Genomic DNA, 16,323 nt, shown 5'->3' on the forward strand with positions numbered 1-16,323 from the left:
AGAGTGACAGCTTGGAGTCGTGTGAGCATTCAACAGCTCTGAATTTGAGAACGTGTTGCACCCTTCCTGGTAATAGAGGCCTAATTGTAACCAAAGAAACTCAATTTCTTGTCTAACACGCACTGACATTTCTGTTTAGGTACCAGTGCTAGGGGAAAAGAAATATGGAAATGATGGTGTGTCATGAATACATTAACGATTTCTCTGTAATAGCTCAGATCTGGTCTGTGGCCAAAGTTGAAACATATAAGTGGATCATAATTTTAAACTCTTACTGTGTTTACTTCTGTTTGGAATGAAAGCTTCCAAAGGCTTTCCAGAACGATGTGAGTTGCAAATAAATAGAGAAAGAGTTATCCTGGCTTCCATTTATTTCATTTGTACATAACTGTTTTGAGGGAAAAAATAATGATATTAAAAATACAGTTCTGTCCTGGAAACCGTTCTGTATTTGCACACTCACTGAGGAAAAGAATCATGCAAACCGAACTGCGTGTTGAGTGTAAGATGCAGGTATTTCAGAAGATAGCAGCTCCAGTTCAACTCGGTACAAAAGATGCACACTTCACTGCTAGTGTTTACCCATGGAGCAGCAGGCCTATGAAACACACACAACACAGGAGGCGCAAGACACCCGTGCAGCAGCCTGTCCCCGTCCCCAGCACTGAGAGACCCGTGCAGCAGCCTGTCCCCGTCCCCAGCACTGGGAGACCCGTGCAGCAGCCTGTCCCCGTCCCCAGCACTGGGAGACCCGTGCAGCAGCCTGTCCCCGTCCCCAGCACTGGGAGACCCGTGCAGCAGCCTGTCCCCGTCCCCAGCACTGGGAGACCCGTGCAGCAGCCTGTCCCCGTCCCCAGAACTGGGAGACACCCGTGCAGCAGCCTGTCCCCGTCCCCAGCACTGGGAGACCCCCGTGCAGCAGCCTGTCCCCGTCCCCAGCACTGGGAGACCCCCATGCAGCAGCCTGTCCCCGTCCCCAGCACTGGGAGACCCGTGCAGCAGCCTGTCCCCGTCCCCAGCACTGGGAGACAGGTCGTTGTCTCAGGTCAGAACAAGATAGCTTTGTCCAGTGACTGAAGTAACAGTCATCTCCTCTGCTTTGGATTACTTCCCATCTCTGGTACTAACATGGAATTGCTGAGGCGTACCACCACATACAGATGGTTTGCACAGTTGCTCAGGTGTGTTAGCTTCTGATTCCCGTTTTGCTCTCAGAGAAGCTGGTTGGTGTCTCATTTGGAAACATTTCTGGGAGAAGCAAATGAATGGGCAGAAGGGAGATGTGATGTAGAATTAGGGATATGTTCTCTCTGGATGATGGATGGGTCAGACTCCAGGCCGCCCTGGGGCACGGCTAGCACAGACAAATCCCACACTGCTCTGAGGTACAGCCTGGTGACAGACAAGTACCAAAGGGAATAGTTGTCTACAGGAGGAAAAGGTGGACAGTCCCAAAGATCCCATGCATGGCTTCCAGATAACGCTCACGTGGGTCGAGCTGGGAAGGAAACAGCTTGCCGGGATGGGTGGGGACAAAGGGAAATGTGTTTAAGGGGTGAATTTCATGTTTCCTTGTCTCTACTTTCCTTAACAGTTACACATTTTCTTCAGAAAACAGAGTCAATAGCTGTGCAGAGCTGAAGAAATACTTGATCTGGTGTTCCCTCTGCGTTTACCTGTATTTGAAAGGGAGAGAGAGACTTGTTAGTTATTAACCCCCTGGCCTGCTTGTAAATGCCATTTCTTAAAATAACGAAACACAATTACCTGCTTTTGCTCAGCAAACTTAAACTGTGCTCACCCTCCAAACTTACAGAGACTACGGAGTGGGAAGTGATCACTTGGAAAGCAAGTGCCTTTTGTGGTGGCTCACACATCCAGTGGCAGCACTCAGGGTGCAGAGGAAGGCGGATCTCTTGAGTTCAAGACCAGCCTGGCCCACATACCAAGCTCTAGGCCCGCCAAGGCTGAATAGTGAAACCCTGTCTTCAAAATCTACCGTTTTATCCCTAGGTGAAAGAGAACATCGCTATGAATTTATTAGAATGTCCCAAACCCCCAAGGCTGGTGCCACCAAATGCTGCCTAGGGTATGAAGCAACCAGAACTCTCAATGGCTGACACGGGAGAAAAGTGTTACAGCCACTAGGGAGATGGTTTGCTTCCTTCAAGTTCCCTTACAGCAGCCTCTCTCCACATCACAGAGGTCAGCACACAGTGTACAACACTAAGGTGTTGATGTCAACCCCTGCCTGTGGGTGACAAGCACAGGTTCATCAGTTGTGGCAAGTGGATGTCTGTTGAGTGATGTTGATAGCTGGAGTGATTTGCTTTTGAGGATGGGGTGTCTGAGAACTCTTCGTCTGTGGACTAAAGCAGAAAGGCCATCCAAGCAGCAAGCCGAGGGCGTGCTGAAAGTGTTAGAAGTCAGTGGACACTTTGGTGCTCCCGCAAGAGCTCCCAGTGTACTGGGTCACTTAGATCACGGTGGAAATACAGCCTGGATTAGAGGGCAGGTGCTAGCAGGGGTGTGGAGGACAAAGCAAAGGGTAGGCCCACACTGTGCACATGTGGACTAGGGGCAGAGTCGCTAGGGATAGAGGATACACCAGTATAGAAAGCCAGCGACAGATGCGAGCCGGTGGTGTCCTGGACTTCCAGTCAGGACATCCGCTGGAGATCGTTCTCACACATGTCTTCAGAAGGCAGAGGTCTGATCGCCAGAAGCTCTGTAGAGGCCAGAGTGATGCTGCTGGGATGCCTTGGACATAGATAGCCCTGCTTATTTGAGGGAAGTTGATGGACAGGGGCAATAACCACTTGAAAAACTGCTGTTCTTGATGAAACTGCACACAGGTCAGTGATGGTAACCGAAGCCATGGCCACCATCGGTGTCCTATTGGACTGTGGCGCTCTAAAGATAAAGACGGTTAGTAAAACGACACATGTGATGCTTAGGTAATCAAGTAATAACAGTGGCTTGAAGGGCAGGTGACTGAAATACGGCTCACATGGCCAGGGAAATGACAAGGTAGGGGCAGGTCGCAGAACTGAAGTTTGATACTCGTCCACTAGTTTAAGGTGACTGGATGGTTGGGCATGGGTTAAGTGGAGAGTGGGCTGCAAAGAGTGTGTGCAGCAGTCCTGTGAAACCCCAGACAAAGGTTCCTGGAGAGCACAGAGGCGGGCGCTGGAACCCTGCAACAAACGGACGGGAGTTGAAAGCAGAGCGTCCTGCATTAGCGGTGATGGTACCTAATCGCATACCGAAGCCTGCTGTCCCCACTGCGTCTCAGGGCATTGACTGGGCACCTGGCCTGCTGGAACTGTATCTAGTGATACAAAGAGGGAGTGGAGCTGAGCAGACGACTTTTGTTCAGATGCTCAAACCAGTCAGGCTTGGCTTGGCTTGGCTTTGAGACAGGGTCTCACTGTGTCAAGTCAGGTGGCCTGAAACACCATGTAGACCAAACTGGCCTCCACCTCCCCATGTGATGGGATTAAAAGTGTTTACCACCAGGCATCTATCTGTCTTTAAAAAGGAAAGCGTTTGTGGCGTGCACACCAGCCCTGTGTCCCTTCAGAGAGCAAGGGCTGCATGCAGGTTTGTACCCTGTGTTTCTTAGTTCAGGGCTGTGGGATGGCTGTAGGGTCCCTGGCAATGGGATTTTGCAGAAGAGAGGTAAGTAGGTCGAGTCTGAATACAGCATGGGCAAGTAGCAATTTATAGTCAAGAAGCAAAGTGGAGGCCAGGAAATCTATTACTAAAAGGCAGGAAACATTAGCAAGGGATGTCTGCTAGCTAACCCCACCGAACGGTTCCTGCAGTAGACAAGCCACGGTGGAAGCCAAGTATGGTAGCCTGGGTTATAATCTTAGCACTTGGCAGGTAGAGGCAGGAAGGTCAGGGGTTTCCCACACCTAGAAAATTTAAGGTCAACTTTTATCCTGTCACAGACTGGGATAAGCTGGGATGATGAGGCAGTCCCTGGTAGATGATGGGGTGCGGAATTATCCGTGGTAGGGATGGGGGCATGCTGATTTAGCAGCATTTGCTAAACTGATTTATATAAGAAGCTCACAGATGGGAATGTCCTAGAGCATGCCCACAGTTTGAGCAGGACTTGTCATCATTATTCAGTTGGGTAGTTGCTCTTGAGGGCAGGATCATTTCTCAGCATTGTATCCCCAGAGTCTGGCAGGCAGGTAGACTCAGAACAGCTGGCTGAAAGACTGCCCTGAGTGGCATCTCTCTCTCCCACACGGGCTGGTGGAGGGCAGCCTGTTTCTGTCTGGTGGGCGTCACAGGGAGCTAAGGGATCTCATGGAAGCCAGGTGACCTTTCCACACAAAGCCATTGAATGGCCGCTCTGAAGGGCAATACTTGGGAGCTCCTGACCAGTCAGACTCAAACTGGTGTGAGTGTGTGGTGAGTGTGTGTGTGTGAGTGTGTGTGAGTGTGCATGTGGTGTGTGTGTATGTGTGAGTGAGTGAGTGTGTGTTTATTGTGAGTGTGAGTGTGTGTGTATTGTGTGTGAGTGTGGGTGTATTGTGTGTGTGAGTGTGTGTATGTGGTGTGAGTGTGTGTATGTGGTGTGTGTGAGTGTGTGTATGTGAATGAGTGAGTGTGTGTTTATTGTGAGTGTGAGTGTGTGTATGTGGTGTGAGTGTGTGAGTGTGTGTGTATGTGTGTGAGTGTGTGAGTATGTGTATTGTGTGTGTAAGTGTGGGTGTATTGTGTGTGAGTGTGAGTGTGTGTGAGAGTGTATCTGAGTGTGAGTGTGAGTGTGTGAGTGAGTGTGTGTGTGTGTGTGAGTGTGTGAGTGTAAGGTCAGCTGGTAAGGCTAGCTGGTGCTGGACCTCGGAGGTTTCCTAGGACCCTGCCCACTTCAGTTTCTATGTACTGCCACCTTCATTTGGCAACATGGTTTAAATACAAGGATTTGTTGTTGTTGTTAAAGAAAAACTGTTCCCTGGAGACTCATGCTGTGGTGTTTGCTTCTGTCCAAAGGCCAGTCGGGCTTTCCCAGTAGAAAGCAGCCATCCTCATTAGGCGAGTGGAGCAGTTGCTTGAGTGACACCCATAGGCACACAGTCAGCCTCTTTTCTAAGGGCAGGCAGTGTTCGGTGAGAGCTGATGGTTTGCACAGTGGAGCACAGCGAAAGAAGGAACGGTTTGAGCCAGAGCCTCTCAGTTTCTCCTCCGGTTCCTCCCAGGTTACTTCAACGCTTTCCTCTGCGCGTCTCAGCCCACAGAGTAATCTCGATGATTCTGTGTATAGCTGTACAGCACTGAGACAGAACCAAGTTACAGTGCAGAGCCTGGTTTTGTGGGGTGTTTTGTTTGGACCCAAGGAGTCTGTAGCCCAAGTTGGTCTTGAACTTGCTACGACCCCCAGGCTGGCCTCGGACCGTATATGCCTCCTGAGTTTGGGGGCTACAGATATGTATCACCATGCCCGGCATTCATATTTAATTCTAAGGTCCATTTTTGATGCTTCTAGATTTAGCAAATCTAAAACACTGTTCACCCTGGGTGGGTGGTGGGACTCAGAAACTGGTTTTCTATATTTTCAACAATGAGCTTGTATTGCTTTAAACTATGGGGGAAGCTTTCCCCCACTACGGATCACAGACTAAAGGCCTGGAAGAATTCCAGCAGCTGCCACCAGCCCACTTTACATCAGAAAGCTCTGTAAGGGAGATGACTCACCGAGGTCCCCAAGTCAGGCCTGGGACTTTCCACCCCGTGTCTGGACACCCAGGCCAGTGTTCCCAGCAGTGTTCGCTCAGTGTGGGCACTCTTCACAAATGCTTCTTTCCCAGCTACTCATTTAGAGTAAATTCGCCCACTGTGGACTAGCTCTCGCTCCCTTGGGCTAGCTCATCTATGTGCGGCGCTGATGGCAGTTGCCCGCAGAGCCTGTGTGGTGCCCCTTTGCATTCTAACACAGGAAGCAGATGCCGTGCAATATTTCCGTGTCTCACACACATCTCAGGCTTGGAGTTGTAAGATCTGGTTTGGCAGGTACCCAGAGGACCTGTCGAGGCAGCAGAACCAAGCAGCGTCCACTTTCAGTACTGCCGCAGTAGATGATAAATATCGCTTCTCTGTGGATCCAGCTGCCGGCATTCCCAGTAAGGGGAAGCCTGAGAGATGAGCCACAGGGGCCTGGGAACTTGGCTTCTTGGAGAGGAACAGAGTTGTAAGGCTTGCGAACACAGGTTTCCCTGAGAACACTATTAGTTTGGTGCCATTGAGCCGTTCATTCGTGAGTCTGCAGGATGCATTCAGGTAATTCAAGAGAGAGATTCTGATTCTGAAATGATAAACTAGATCACACCCAGCGTTACCCCCCCCCCCCCCCCGTCTCATACTGAGTGACAATCTACCTGGACAATCCCTGGGCAGCAGGTAAGGCTAAGTCATGTGGGGGAACTTCCCAGTTCCCAGTGATTTAACCTTACTAAGGTTTTTGCAGCCCTGAGATTCTTTAATTTTTTGTCTCCATATGTACAGTTGTATTCCTGCATGTGTATCTGTGCACCATGTGTATGCAGTACCCTTGGAGGACAGGAGAGGGCGTCAGGTTCCATGGTTGTGAGTGACCATGTAGGTGCTAGAAAGCGAACCCAGGTCTTCTGGAAAAGCAGTGAGAGCCAAGTGCCAATCATGGCCTGTGTGAATTCCAGAATCCAAAGGTGTTAACTCTAGGGTCTAGAAGAGTCCTGCCTTTGGCCCAACCTATTTAGCTGAGGTCTAGCGCCACCTACAGTTGGTGGTAGAAAGCTTACTCCAGTTCCCACTGCCCCCCATTTTCTTTTCAATCCTGGAGATTGAACCCAGGCCTGTTAGGCGAGTGCTCCCCAGGCCTCGTGCCTGTTAGGCGAGTGCTCCATTGAACTGCATCCCTAGCTCCTCAGTCTCATTACCTTGAGACAGAGGCTCAGTAACCTGCCCAGAGCTTATTGAACACGAGCTGTCCGTGTGGCTGGGATTTCAGCTTGTGCTTTAGGCCCTGATCTTGCTGTCCGTCATTTGAAACAAGAAATTTCAGGGACTACGATGGCACCTGCTATTAATTAATGACCAACTTCTTATGGTCATCTGCAACCGATACTCAACTTTTTTTTTTTTTTTAAAGACAGGTTCTCCCTGGCTAGCCAGGAACTGGCTCTGTAGACCAGGCTGGACAGATTCATAGCGATCCACCTGCCTCTGCCTCCTGAGTGCTGGGATTAAAGGCGTGTGCACATGGTCATCCCTCCTCTTACGTTCACATACTTTCAACTTTGAGACAATAGCAAGGGGAGAGAGCAATTTGGTCTCAGTCTTGCAAGTGCCTGAGCTTCCCCGGGTCTCGTGGGAACGCTCGCCTCCACTTTCTCTCTGCTCTCGAAAGAAAAGAGCAAGCGGCTCATTTGGAGGAGGCGAGGCTCACCTTCCGCAGCTGTGTTTTTCTCTCGTAGTAGGCGATGACAGGGATGGATGCTCGGTGGTAGGCCTCCAGGCGCTTGGCGATGGTCTTGGCTGTGTCCTCCCCGCTCTGGCTGCTCCGGCTTCTCTGCAGAAGGCGGTTGGTCATGGTGTCTGCTGAACAGTCCATGCAGATCACCAAGTGTGGGTCTCCAATCTGGGGTGAAGGAGAGGAGCAGAGATGGTCAGTTGGATTTGTGAAAAAGGTCTAAGGCCTTCCATTCCGGGGGCTGCTGGCGCCTATCAAGTGCCCAGTGCCACACTGGACCCCGTGAGATGACACTGGACCCCGTGAGATGACACTGGACCCCGTGGCTTCTTATTTCCAGGGTGACCCTCACCACCTGCTGCCTCAGAGCTCTGTCTTGTTCAACTTTCTGGTCACTTCACAAATGCAGTAATTACAAGCTGGCCGGTACAGCCTGCATGTCCTTTACACCCAGGACAAGGGTGTGCACATGCCTGTATGTGTGTCGGTACATGCCTGTGTGTCGTGCATGCCTGTGTGCCCATGCATGCTGTGTGTGTGTATATACATGTGTGTGTATGCAAGTGCATGCGTGTGATGCATATGTACACACAAGCGTGTGCATGTATGTGGTTGTTGTTCCCTATGTCAAGGTCTCTCTGACCTGATAATTCCTCCTTCATGCCACCACCGTGTCTTATTCCAGCCACCAAGAACACCCTGTGCTATTCCATGGAGTTAGGGAGCACAGCTAGCAAAGCAGGTACAGACTGGAGTCAGGCTGTTAGGACCAGCGTCTGGTGTAAGAGCTTCATCCCTTGGCATCTTTCACCTGCACGCTGTTCTTCCACGGAGGTACTGACCTCAGCCTTCTGTGTCGCCCTGTGACTCTGGGGCGATGGAAGGGAGGCTGCCTGCTTTTGGAGGTGAGGCAGGGCCCCCTAACCTGCTTCCTTTGGTATGCATATAATTTTGCCACAAGAAACCACAATTTCTGTCTGGTCTTGTGTAACACTCGATATGGGGAAAGCAGCTACTTTTTATGATGTCTTACTACTCCGACGGCATCAAGCAGTGAGAAGCTCTCAGCTAGCCACCAGGAGAGGCCATGTCAGTAGAAATGCCAGGCTAGCCGGCTCCCAACACATGCCCAGCTTTACCCAGTATCCGACTCTTACAATCCTGGGGACCTCGTGGGAGAACCCACCAGCTGAGCCTAGCAAGCTGCAGAACTGTGAGAGGTAAAAACAAAACAAAACAAACTGTCCTTTTAAACTGCCTAATATGGCTGTACCTTGAACCCCATGAGGACCGTGGGGAGACCAGGCTCGCTAGGAGGGTTAAGTGGGGCAATGTTGGTGCACTGCCTGCCATGCAGTGGGTGTGCAAAGCCTTAGCTGCCCTGCTCTGAAGATGGGATACAACAGCCTTGAAGAGCTCATCTGTGCATGGTGAGGGTTAGGGTACTCCGAAAAAAAATAACCCAGTTCACCAGCAGAGGGCGAGCTTGGGAGGCAGGTGGTGGTTCCGTTAACTCGCTCAGAGAGAGTGTCTGCCAGGCTTGCTTGCTCTTGGGAACAGCAAAGACAGCTCAGGGATTCACTTAGTCATAAACAGAGGTTATTTCTATCTAGTCTGGTGCCAGCCCTGAAACTGTAAGAGGCGGCCGAGAGGTTGCTCCCATGCCCAAGGCAGCTTGGGTGGGATCTCCAGCACACGGCTCGGCGCTTGTTAGGAGTGGGGTCTCTGGCATAGCACCTGACATTGAACCAGCGCCTGCATGCTACCAGCATCCATGGTGACATGGATGGTAACATGGTAAGGATCCTCACAGTGGACCGTCTAAGAGCCTCCTTGCCAGGTCGTTTCCTTGGGTGTAAACCACAGGCTTGACCTCACTGTCCTGGAGCACTGTTCCATGAACTCAGCTGGTACACAGTAATTAAGCCTGGAAGTGACCTGAGCCATTTACATGGTTTTTATTTTTCTTAAAATTTTATCAGCTCTTGGGAATTTTGCACACTGTGTTTTGATTGTATGATAACATTTTGATTACTGAGAAACAGACATGACCGTGACTGGTTCAGTGGTGAACGCAGCTCCGAAGCTCCAGCCACCCACCGGTGAGACACTTCCAGCTCGTGAGGCCTGGTGGGAGAGCTTCATCTAGGCCATGTCTGAAACCTGACTCGAAGCTGCTCACGGTGGGAGGGAATTCCCCTAGTGAGGTGAGCCTTGGGCCCACACTCCCTGGGTTCTAGGCGGAGGGGGGGGGAGGGAGGGGGAGAAATGATGGGGTATTGAAGGGCTGTGTGGGCAGAGCGACAAGCTCAGTGTCTTGTCTATGCCCTTACGCAGCAGCCAACCCCAGTGAGGATGCTGACATGGAAAAACATCCAGGGGCATCGCACCTTTTAACTGTGACATAATGCTGCCATCTATAAACGCAGCGGGCTATATTTATAGCAGCCTTGGGACACGTGGCCCATGGGGTGCTGGTTGGCTATGCCTGTATCTCCTCAGATCCTCACTGGTGCCTGACATGGCATGTGACTCCACATTGGGACTTGCCACCAGATCTAGCTTTTAAAACTCCAAATGAAGAACCCAGGTTATACTTTTGCTGTTGCTTTTACCTGGAGAGTAGGCGGAAGTAAAAGATGCCCATATTTACAACATGTCTTACCTCGGACAACTTGGGGCTTTCAGAAGAGAGTCCTATCACCTCTGAACACACTTTTGAAAGACCTCCACACCCTGAGCACCCAGGCAGGGGCATGGCTGACACTATTTCCACCTCAGCAAAGGTAGCTGTGACATCGGCCTGTCACTCAGAAGCCAGCTACAGTCATCTGCCCAGATGTTTACTTGTTTTTTGCTGTTGCTGCTTACATTTACTTACGGATGCTGCCACAAGGCTTGGCCACACGAATCCACCACCCCTGTCCACCTTTGTCGATTGGACCACGATGCTTTTCTCTGACTCTATTTTTAAAAGAATACTTCATTTTCATTTTCTGGCATAAGTGTATGTGTGTGCCTCTTTGCTTCTATGATGAACACCATGTGTATGCCTGGTGCCGGTGGAGGCCAGAGGGGGAGCTGAGTACCCTGTGTCTGAGTTCGTGGCAACTGTGAGCAGGAAGTGTCCTTCACTGCTGGGCCATCTCTCCAGTCCCTTGACTGTGCATTTAAGAGGGCACAGGCAGTGGAGGCCCTGATGGAAGCTAGACAAAGCAGACTCCAGGGCAGGTGAAGCTCAAGGTTTAGCCACCGTCATCCGTGTGGCAGGGGATGGAGTTGGTGCCCCCAAACCTCTGTCCTGTCATCAATTGTCCCCAGCTGTGTGGCCATGGGCAAGTCACCGAACCTCTGTGCTTAATCCACTGCCTTGGCGTGAGGCCTTTCTTAGTGGTCACTTTACCGAAAGAATCCAGTGGAATGAGACAGGGGGGGTGAGTGCCTTTCTGTCTCGGGCTATGTGGCTCGGGTAGAGTGCCCCCTACTGGCTGTCTTGCTGGATCTATCAGCAGACTCTACTCCCTTGTCACAGCGATTCAGGAAGAAGGAAACAGCCTTGGGTTTTTTTTTTTTTTTTTTTTTTTTTTTTTTGTGGGACGTCCTGCCACCACCCCCTACAGAAATAGTTTCCTGTGAGGCCACAGAAATGGGCCTGGATTAGGAGAGAATGGGCAGGAAATCCGGACATGGACAGGAAGGGCCGACCAGCGTAGTTCTGCACCCAAAACCCAGCACGCCTGACCACGACTTACTCACTAGGCCATTCTTGCCCTATTCCTATATTTCATCTTTTGAAAAATGTCTCTGCTCTCCGCAATGGAAAGATGTGGTCAGTGTTGCTGGGCAAACTGAAGGCTTTGCACGTATGCCCTCAGCTGAGTGATGGTCTTTTTTGTCTTCTAACATCAGCTCACCCTTCGTCCAAACTCTTCACCTTGCTTCACTTCCCGGGGGTAGCCGTCAATCAGGAAGCCCTTGGTGTTGGCCAGGTTGGCCACCATGGCCTCCTTTAGCAGCTCCAGGATGATGCCCTACGGCAGAAAGAGTGGTCAGCGCGGGGCTGCAACCCCCAACTCACAGTAGGCGTGATTCCTCAATGCTGGTAGTGTGGGTGGGCATCATGAGTAGTTTTCCCGCCAGCCAGACCCACAGCCGCACCAGCCCCAAATAACACTTTATTCATGAACCGATAAGAGGAACACATTTACAGAACGACACATCCATCCATCAGGAGGGTCTGTCAGTCAGGTCTGGGCCATGGTTCTATTGGTGAGGGTTTGTCTGTCCTTACTGCTGTTATTTAACTAAGTTTGAAGGCCTTCAAACATTTACACCCATGAGTCGCGCTAACCCCGCCTCCCACAGCAGCCGCGAATGAACAAGGCATCACGGCAGACTAGGGGCAAATGAAAATCGCTCAGGACATACTTCACAGCTGATGTCCCCCCACCCCAGGAAGCAGTGCCCAGGACTTGGCACGTGCTCACTGGAGAAGACTTTTAGATTGCAGAACTATTTTCTAGCAGCATGATTTCCCCATCAAGAAGACTGATTTGACAAGAGTTTGTGAACAGGAGGGAAGTGCATCGTGGGGAAAGGCCTGTGGGAGGAGGTGCTGAAGTCCTCATGCTCTAGTTTTTGGCAGGAGCCTGGGGGGGCCGCAGATGGCACAGGTATGGCTAGAACCCTTCCCTAAATAACTGTGAGTTGATTCTTCATCAAGGTCACAGTCTAATGTGGGAGACAGACAAGACAGACAAACGGTTATACGGCAGCTAAGGAAAACAGGCACACAATTCGAGCAGGGCAAGGGCCTGGCGTGTACCAGGAGCGCTGTTTGCCACAGGGTGGCCCCTTTGATAAGATGTAGCACTTAGGGAGAGCTCTGCTGGAAGCCAGTGAGCCAAGAATGCCTGGTGGGGCTAAAGCCAGCACAGAGGCAGCAAATCCTGACCTGAGGAGAAGAGCCCACCCGGAGGGCCCTGAGGGAATGGCGCTGTCATAGACAGTTTTGAGGAATATGTAAGTTTTGGGGCATGCGGACAGTTGGGAAGAGCTCTTGCTATGAAGACATGAGCTCCTGCGTTCACATTCCCTGGCACCCATATTAAACAGCCAGGCACAGCAGCCACCCACAGCATCGGGAGGCAGAGACAAGTGGATTCCAAGAGCTCCGTGACCACCCAGGCTGGCCAAAGGGTAAGCTGCAAGTTCAGTGAGAAATCCTCTCTCAAAATCCTCTCTATTGGGGGGCAATAGAGGAAGACACCGGACATCCTGCTCGGGCCTTCACACACACACACACACACACACACACACACACGCACGCACGCACGCACGCACGCACGCACGCACGCACGCACGCACGCACACACGCACGCGGAGAGGTGAATATATGCTTAGCCTGCCTTCTCCATCCTAGACAGCCCACGACTGCGCTGGCTGCTTTTTGTCAACTTGACATAAACCTAGACACACCTGGGAAGAAGGAACCTTAACGGAGGAAGGGCCTCCATCAGATCGGCCTGAGGGCGTGTCTGAGGGACGTTTTCTTGATCGTGGATTGCTGTGGTGGGCCTGGGCTATATAAGGAAGCAGGCTGATCAGGCTAGAGGAGTAAGCCAGCCAGCAGCTTTCCTCTGTGGTCTCTGTTTCAGTTCCTGCGTCTAGGCTCCGTCCTCGAGCTCCTGCCTTGCTGAGCTCAGCAAAGGAGTGTGACCTGTGACCCAGGCGAACTGTTTCCACCTGTAAGCGGCTTCTGGTTCTGGTGTTTATCACAGCAGTGGAGACGCTCTGAGGACAAGGGTCCCCTGCTCAGAGTGGCCCCGTCCATAGTCAAGCTGCGTCTTCTCACATCTATGAACCTAATCAAGATAGCCTCTACAGATTACCTTGTTCTTCTAGGTGAGTCTAGCGTCAGTCATGGGGAGAATCAATCCATCCTTACTCGACAGACTTTGTGTCCTTGGGCTTCCTCATTTTAGCTTTCCATACCACCTGGGGTTTGAAGATTTTACTCCAAAGTGAGGCCGGATTTGGAAACACAGGAACCAGATTGACATTTACGTGACTGGCCAAGGAACAGCTTGGAAGACAAGTGACTGTTGGCATCAACCACCCCTCTTCAGGACTGTCACCAAGGGCAGAAATCAAAGCTGTTCCCTGGCCCTCAAGGTTTCTTTGTCTTGGCGATCTAGCCAGGGGTGCAGGGCGGGTCTCTGCTTACCGAGGGCACCAGGTCTCCACGCTCCATGATGTCACGGATCAGTCTGCTTCTCTCTGACTCGGAGGCCAGTTCCTGGCGCAGGAGCTCGCCAGTAGAGAGCTGAGTGAATCCATATTTCCCTGCCAGTTTCTCACACTGGGTGCCTTTGCCAGAGCCAGGACCACCTTGGGAAGGAGATATGTCAGGCATGCATCTCAAGTCTACTGCCTCTTTTTAGCAGACATAATAATTATTTCTTTCTAGTGGATATTCATTGTATAAAATAATGGTGTCATGATGACATTTTTTGTAAGTTTATCACGTGCCCCCTGCCCCCTCTTACGCCCCTGCAACACTGGTCCTCTCCTCTTCCCGAACAGTCAACTTTCTACTTGCATGTAACACGTATGTGAATTCTAGATTCTGCCGAGGAGACAAAATGAGTATACATGTCAGTGTCTTCGTTTATTTTTCCTTCGTGCGTGTATGTGTATGTTCATGTGTGTGGTGGTGCATGTCTGTGCCCAGGTCAGAGGACAACCCCAGGTTCGCGCTCAGGAACGATGCCTGCCGTCCGTGTATTTTAGACAGGCTCACTCACTGGCCCTGAACTCTCCTGGTAAACTGGGGGGGGGGGCTGCTCAGTAAGCCACAGGGGTTGCCCTTCTCTGCCTCCCAGCGCTAGGATTCTGAGCACACCACTCTGGCTTTCCCCACTATGGTGCACACGTGAGGGTCTGTGTGCTCACACACATGGAGGTCTGTGTGCTTACACCCATGCCATGATGCTCACATGGGAGTCAAGGGACTTCTGGGGGGTCTGTTCTGGGGACTGAGGTCAGAGCCTGAAGCATCCTGGCAGGCAGCTTTATCTGCTGAACTTGCTTGCCGGCCCTCTGGACTTTTTAAAAAGATTTATTTATTTTATTCTTTGTGTGCATGTGTTTTGCCTGCATGCATATCTCTGTACCACGTGCATGCCTGGTGCCTATGGAGTCCAGACTGTCATATTTCCTGACTCTGGAGTTATGGATGGTTGGGGGCCACCGTGTGGGTGTTGAGAATTGAACCTGGGACCTTGAAAGAGAGAGCATCTAGTGCTCTTACCCTCTAAGCCATCTCTTGGGCCCCACCCCTGGATTCTTTATGTCTGGAGACTGAACTCAGGCCCTTGTGCTAGCAAGGTAAGCACGTTTCTGGCCCTCAGCACAGCACATTTTCTTCTGGCAGCTTCTGGGCTGACTCCGTGCCCTGTCTGTAATGGACAGTGCAGCAGCTCACATGACTCCCATGATGTGATGGTCTTTGTGGTATGCTCACATGGAGCGTGCAGCTCAGGGGCAGAGCTGACCACACGTATGTGCAGCGTATAGTTCTGTGTCTGAGGGGCAGAGCTGACCACACGTATGTGCAGTTCTGTTTTTAGTGTTGTCACCACGGGAGTAAGCTGTGGTACTTCCTTCACCAGATAAGTATCAGAGTCTTATGGCACCCAAAGTTGTGCCAGGACCCATGGACGGACACACAGTGTGTAACATGGGCCAGTCCTTAAGGGGTAGCTCTCCATGAAGGGACAGGTTTTGAGGCAAGCACAGCAGTTGTGAGCAAGTGAAAGTGTGTGTGTGTGTGTGTGGACATGTGCGCACGCGTGTGTGGGTGTGCATGTATGGGGAAGAGTAATTCAGCCTGCTGTGTGGCCTGGAGACAGGAGCACCCAGACTTTTCCTGGGGCACAGAACCTTCCAGGGTTAGAGAATGGCCACAGTACCCTGCACTTAGGGATTTTTTTCTTTTTTTAAATCACACACTGACACACAGTGACAGTGGTTGCTCCAGTACCTCACTCTTTTTCCTTTTAATTAATTAATTTATTACATATACAATGTTCTGTCTGCAAGCCAGAAGAGGGCACCAGACGTCACTGCAGATGGTTGGGAGCCATCATGTGGGTGCTGGGAATTGAACTCGAGACCTCTGAAGAGCAGTCAGTGCTCTTAACCTCTGAGCCATCTCTCCAGCATGCACTTAGTGAATTCTTAAGAAACGCTATTGCTTGTTGCTCATGTTTTCAAACATTTGTAACCGTGTAGAAGGTCTGTAAGTGGAGCATGAAGACGGTGTGACTGATGATGGCACACAGGTCTCATCACTCTGGATACTTCAGCATCCTTCCTACAGACGGGGCGGGGACAAGTTTTCCAACCTCCCACGCAGTTACATCTGCAGACCACCTTCCACTTTCAGTGGAACCACCCTGACCAACTCAACAGTCCTTTAAAGCCAGCAGACTAATTCAGAGTCCCACATTGCTCTTCTGATCCTGTGTGTAGGAAGGATGCCGATGTGTGGCATCATCGGTCACCGCCATCTACACGGTTACAAATCTTTTCAAACTGGTTCCCTCAAGGGACCAGGAAGCACCCAGTCTTTCTGGTTCTCAGCTTCAAATGCCAGGTCCTTCCTTTTCTTTCTGTTCTCCAGCTTTCGGAGAAAAACTAAACTATGTTTACTTTATTGATTTGGTGTCGTCCTTGTGTCCGTAATTGGTACTCACTGTTCATGCCTCCTAATCATAGCTTTCCTGAAAGGGAAGCATTTGAAATAAAAATGCAAAACACAATTGAGATTCTAGCCTGAGTCACAACTGTCTTGG

At 50.9% G+C, this 16,323-nt stretch overlaps 1 protein-coding gene across 1 annotated transcript; it reads right to left on the bottom strand.

Moving 5' to 3' along the window:
- Positions 1 to 1,587: 1,587 nt before the first annotated feature.
- Ak5 (adenylate kinase 5) lies at positions 1,588 to 16,038 on the bottom strand. Its single transcript, XM_051195880.1, has 6 exons — positions 15,976 to 16,038; positions 14,991 to 15,129; positions 13,692 to 13,855; positions 11,380 to 11,496; positions 7,442 to 7,633; positions 1,588 to 1,676 (listed from the first exon to the last, which is right to left on the bottom strand). The coding sequence occupies exons 1-6, from the start codon at positions 16,036 to 16,038 to the stop codon at positions 1,608 to 1,610; spliced, it is 744 nt and encodes a 247-aa protein (XP_051051837.1). The 3' UTR covers positions 1,588 to 1,607.
- Positions 16,039 to 16,323: the final 285 nt, after the last annotated feature.

The sequence above is a fragment of the Phodopus roborovskii genome, unplaced genomic scaffold (assembly GCF_943737965.1).
Source record: "Phodopus roborovskii unplaced genomic scaffold, PHOROB, whole genome shotgun sequence".
Classification (NCBI taxonomy): domain Eukaryota; kingdom Metazoa; phylum Chordata; class Mammalia; order Rodentia; family Cricetidae; genus Phodopus; species Phodopus roborovskii.

What these genes read in the sequence shown, in the direction of transcription:
- Ak5 (XM_051195880.1), bottom strand. Translation starts at nt 16,038, where the DNA reads ATGGCGGTGACCGATGATGCCACACATCGGCATCCTTCCTACACACAG. An exon ending in CACAGGATCAGAAGAGCAAT is followed by an intron (nt 15,130 to 15,975) that starts GTGGGACTCTGA and finishes TATCTGGTGAAG; the next exon opens with GAAGTACCACAGCTTACTCC. An exon ending in GTGAAGAGTTTGGACGAAGG is followed by an intron (nt 7,634 to 11,379) that starts GTGAGCTGATGT and finishes CCTTCACCCCAG; the next exon opens with ATTGGAGACCCACACTTGGT.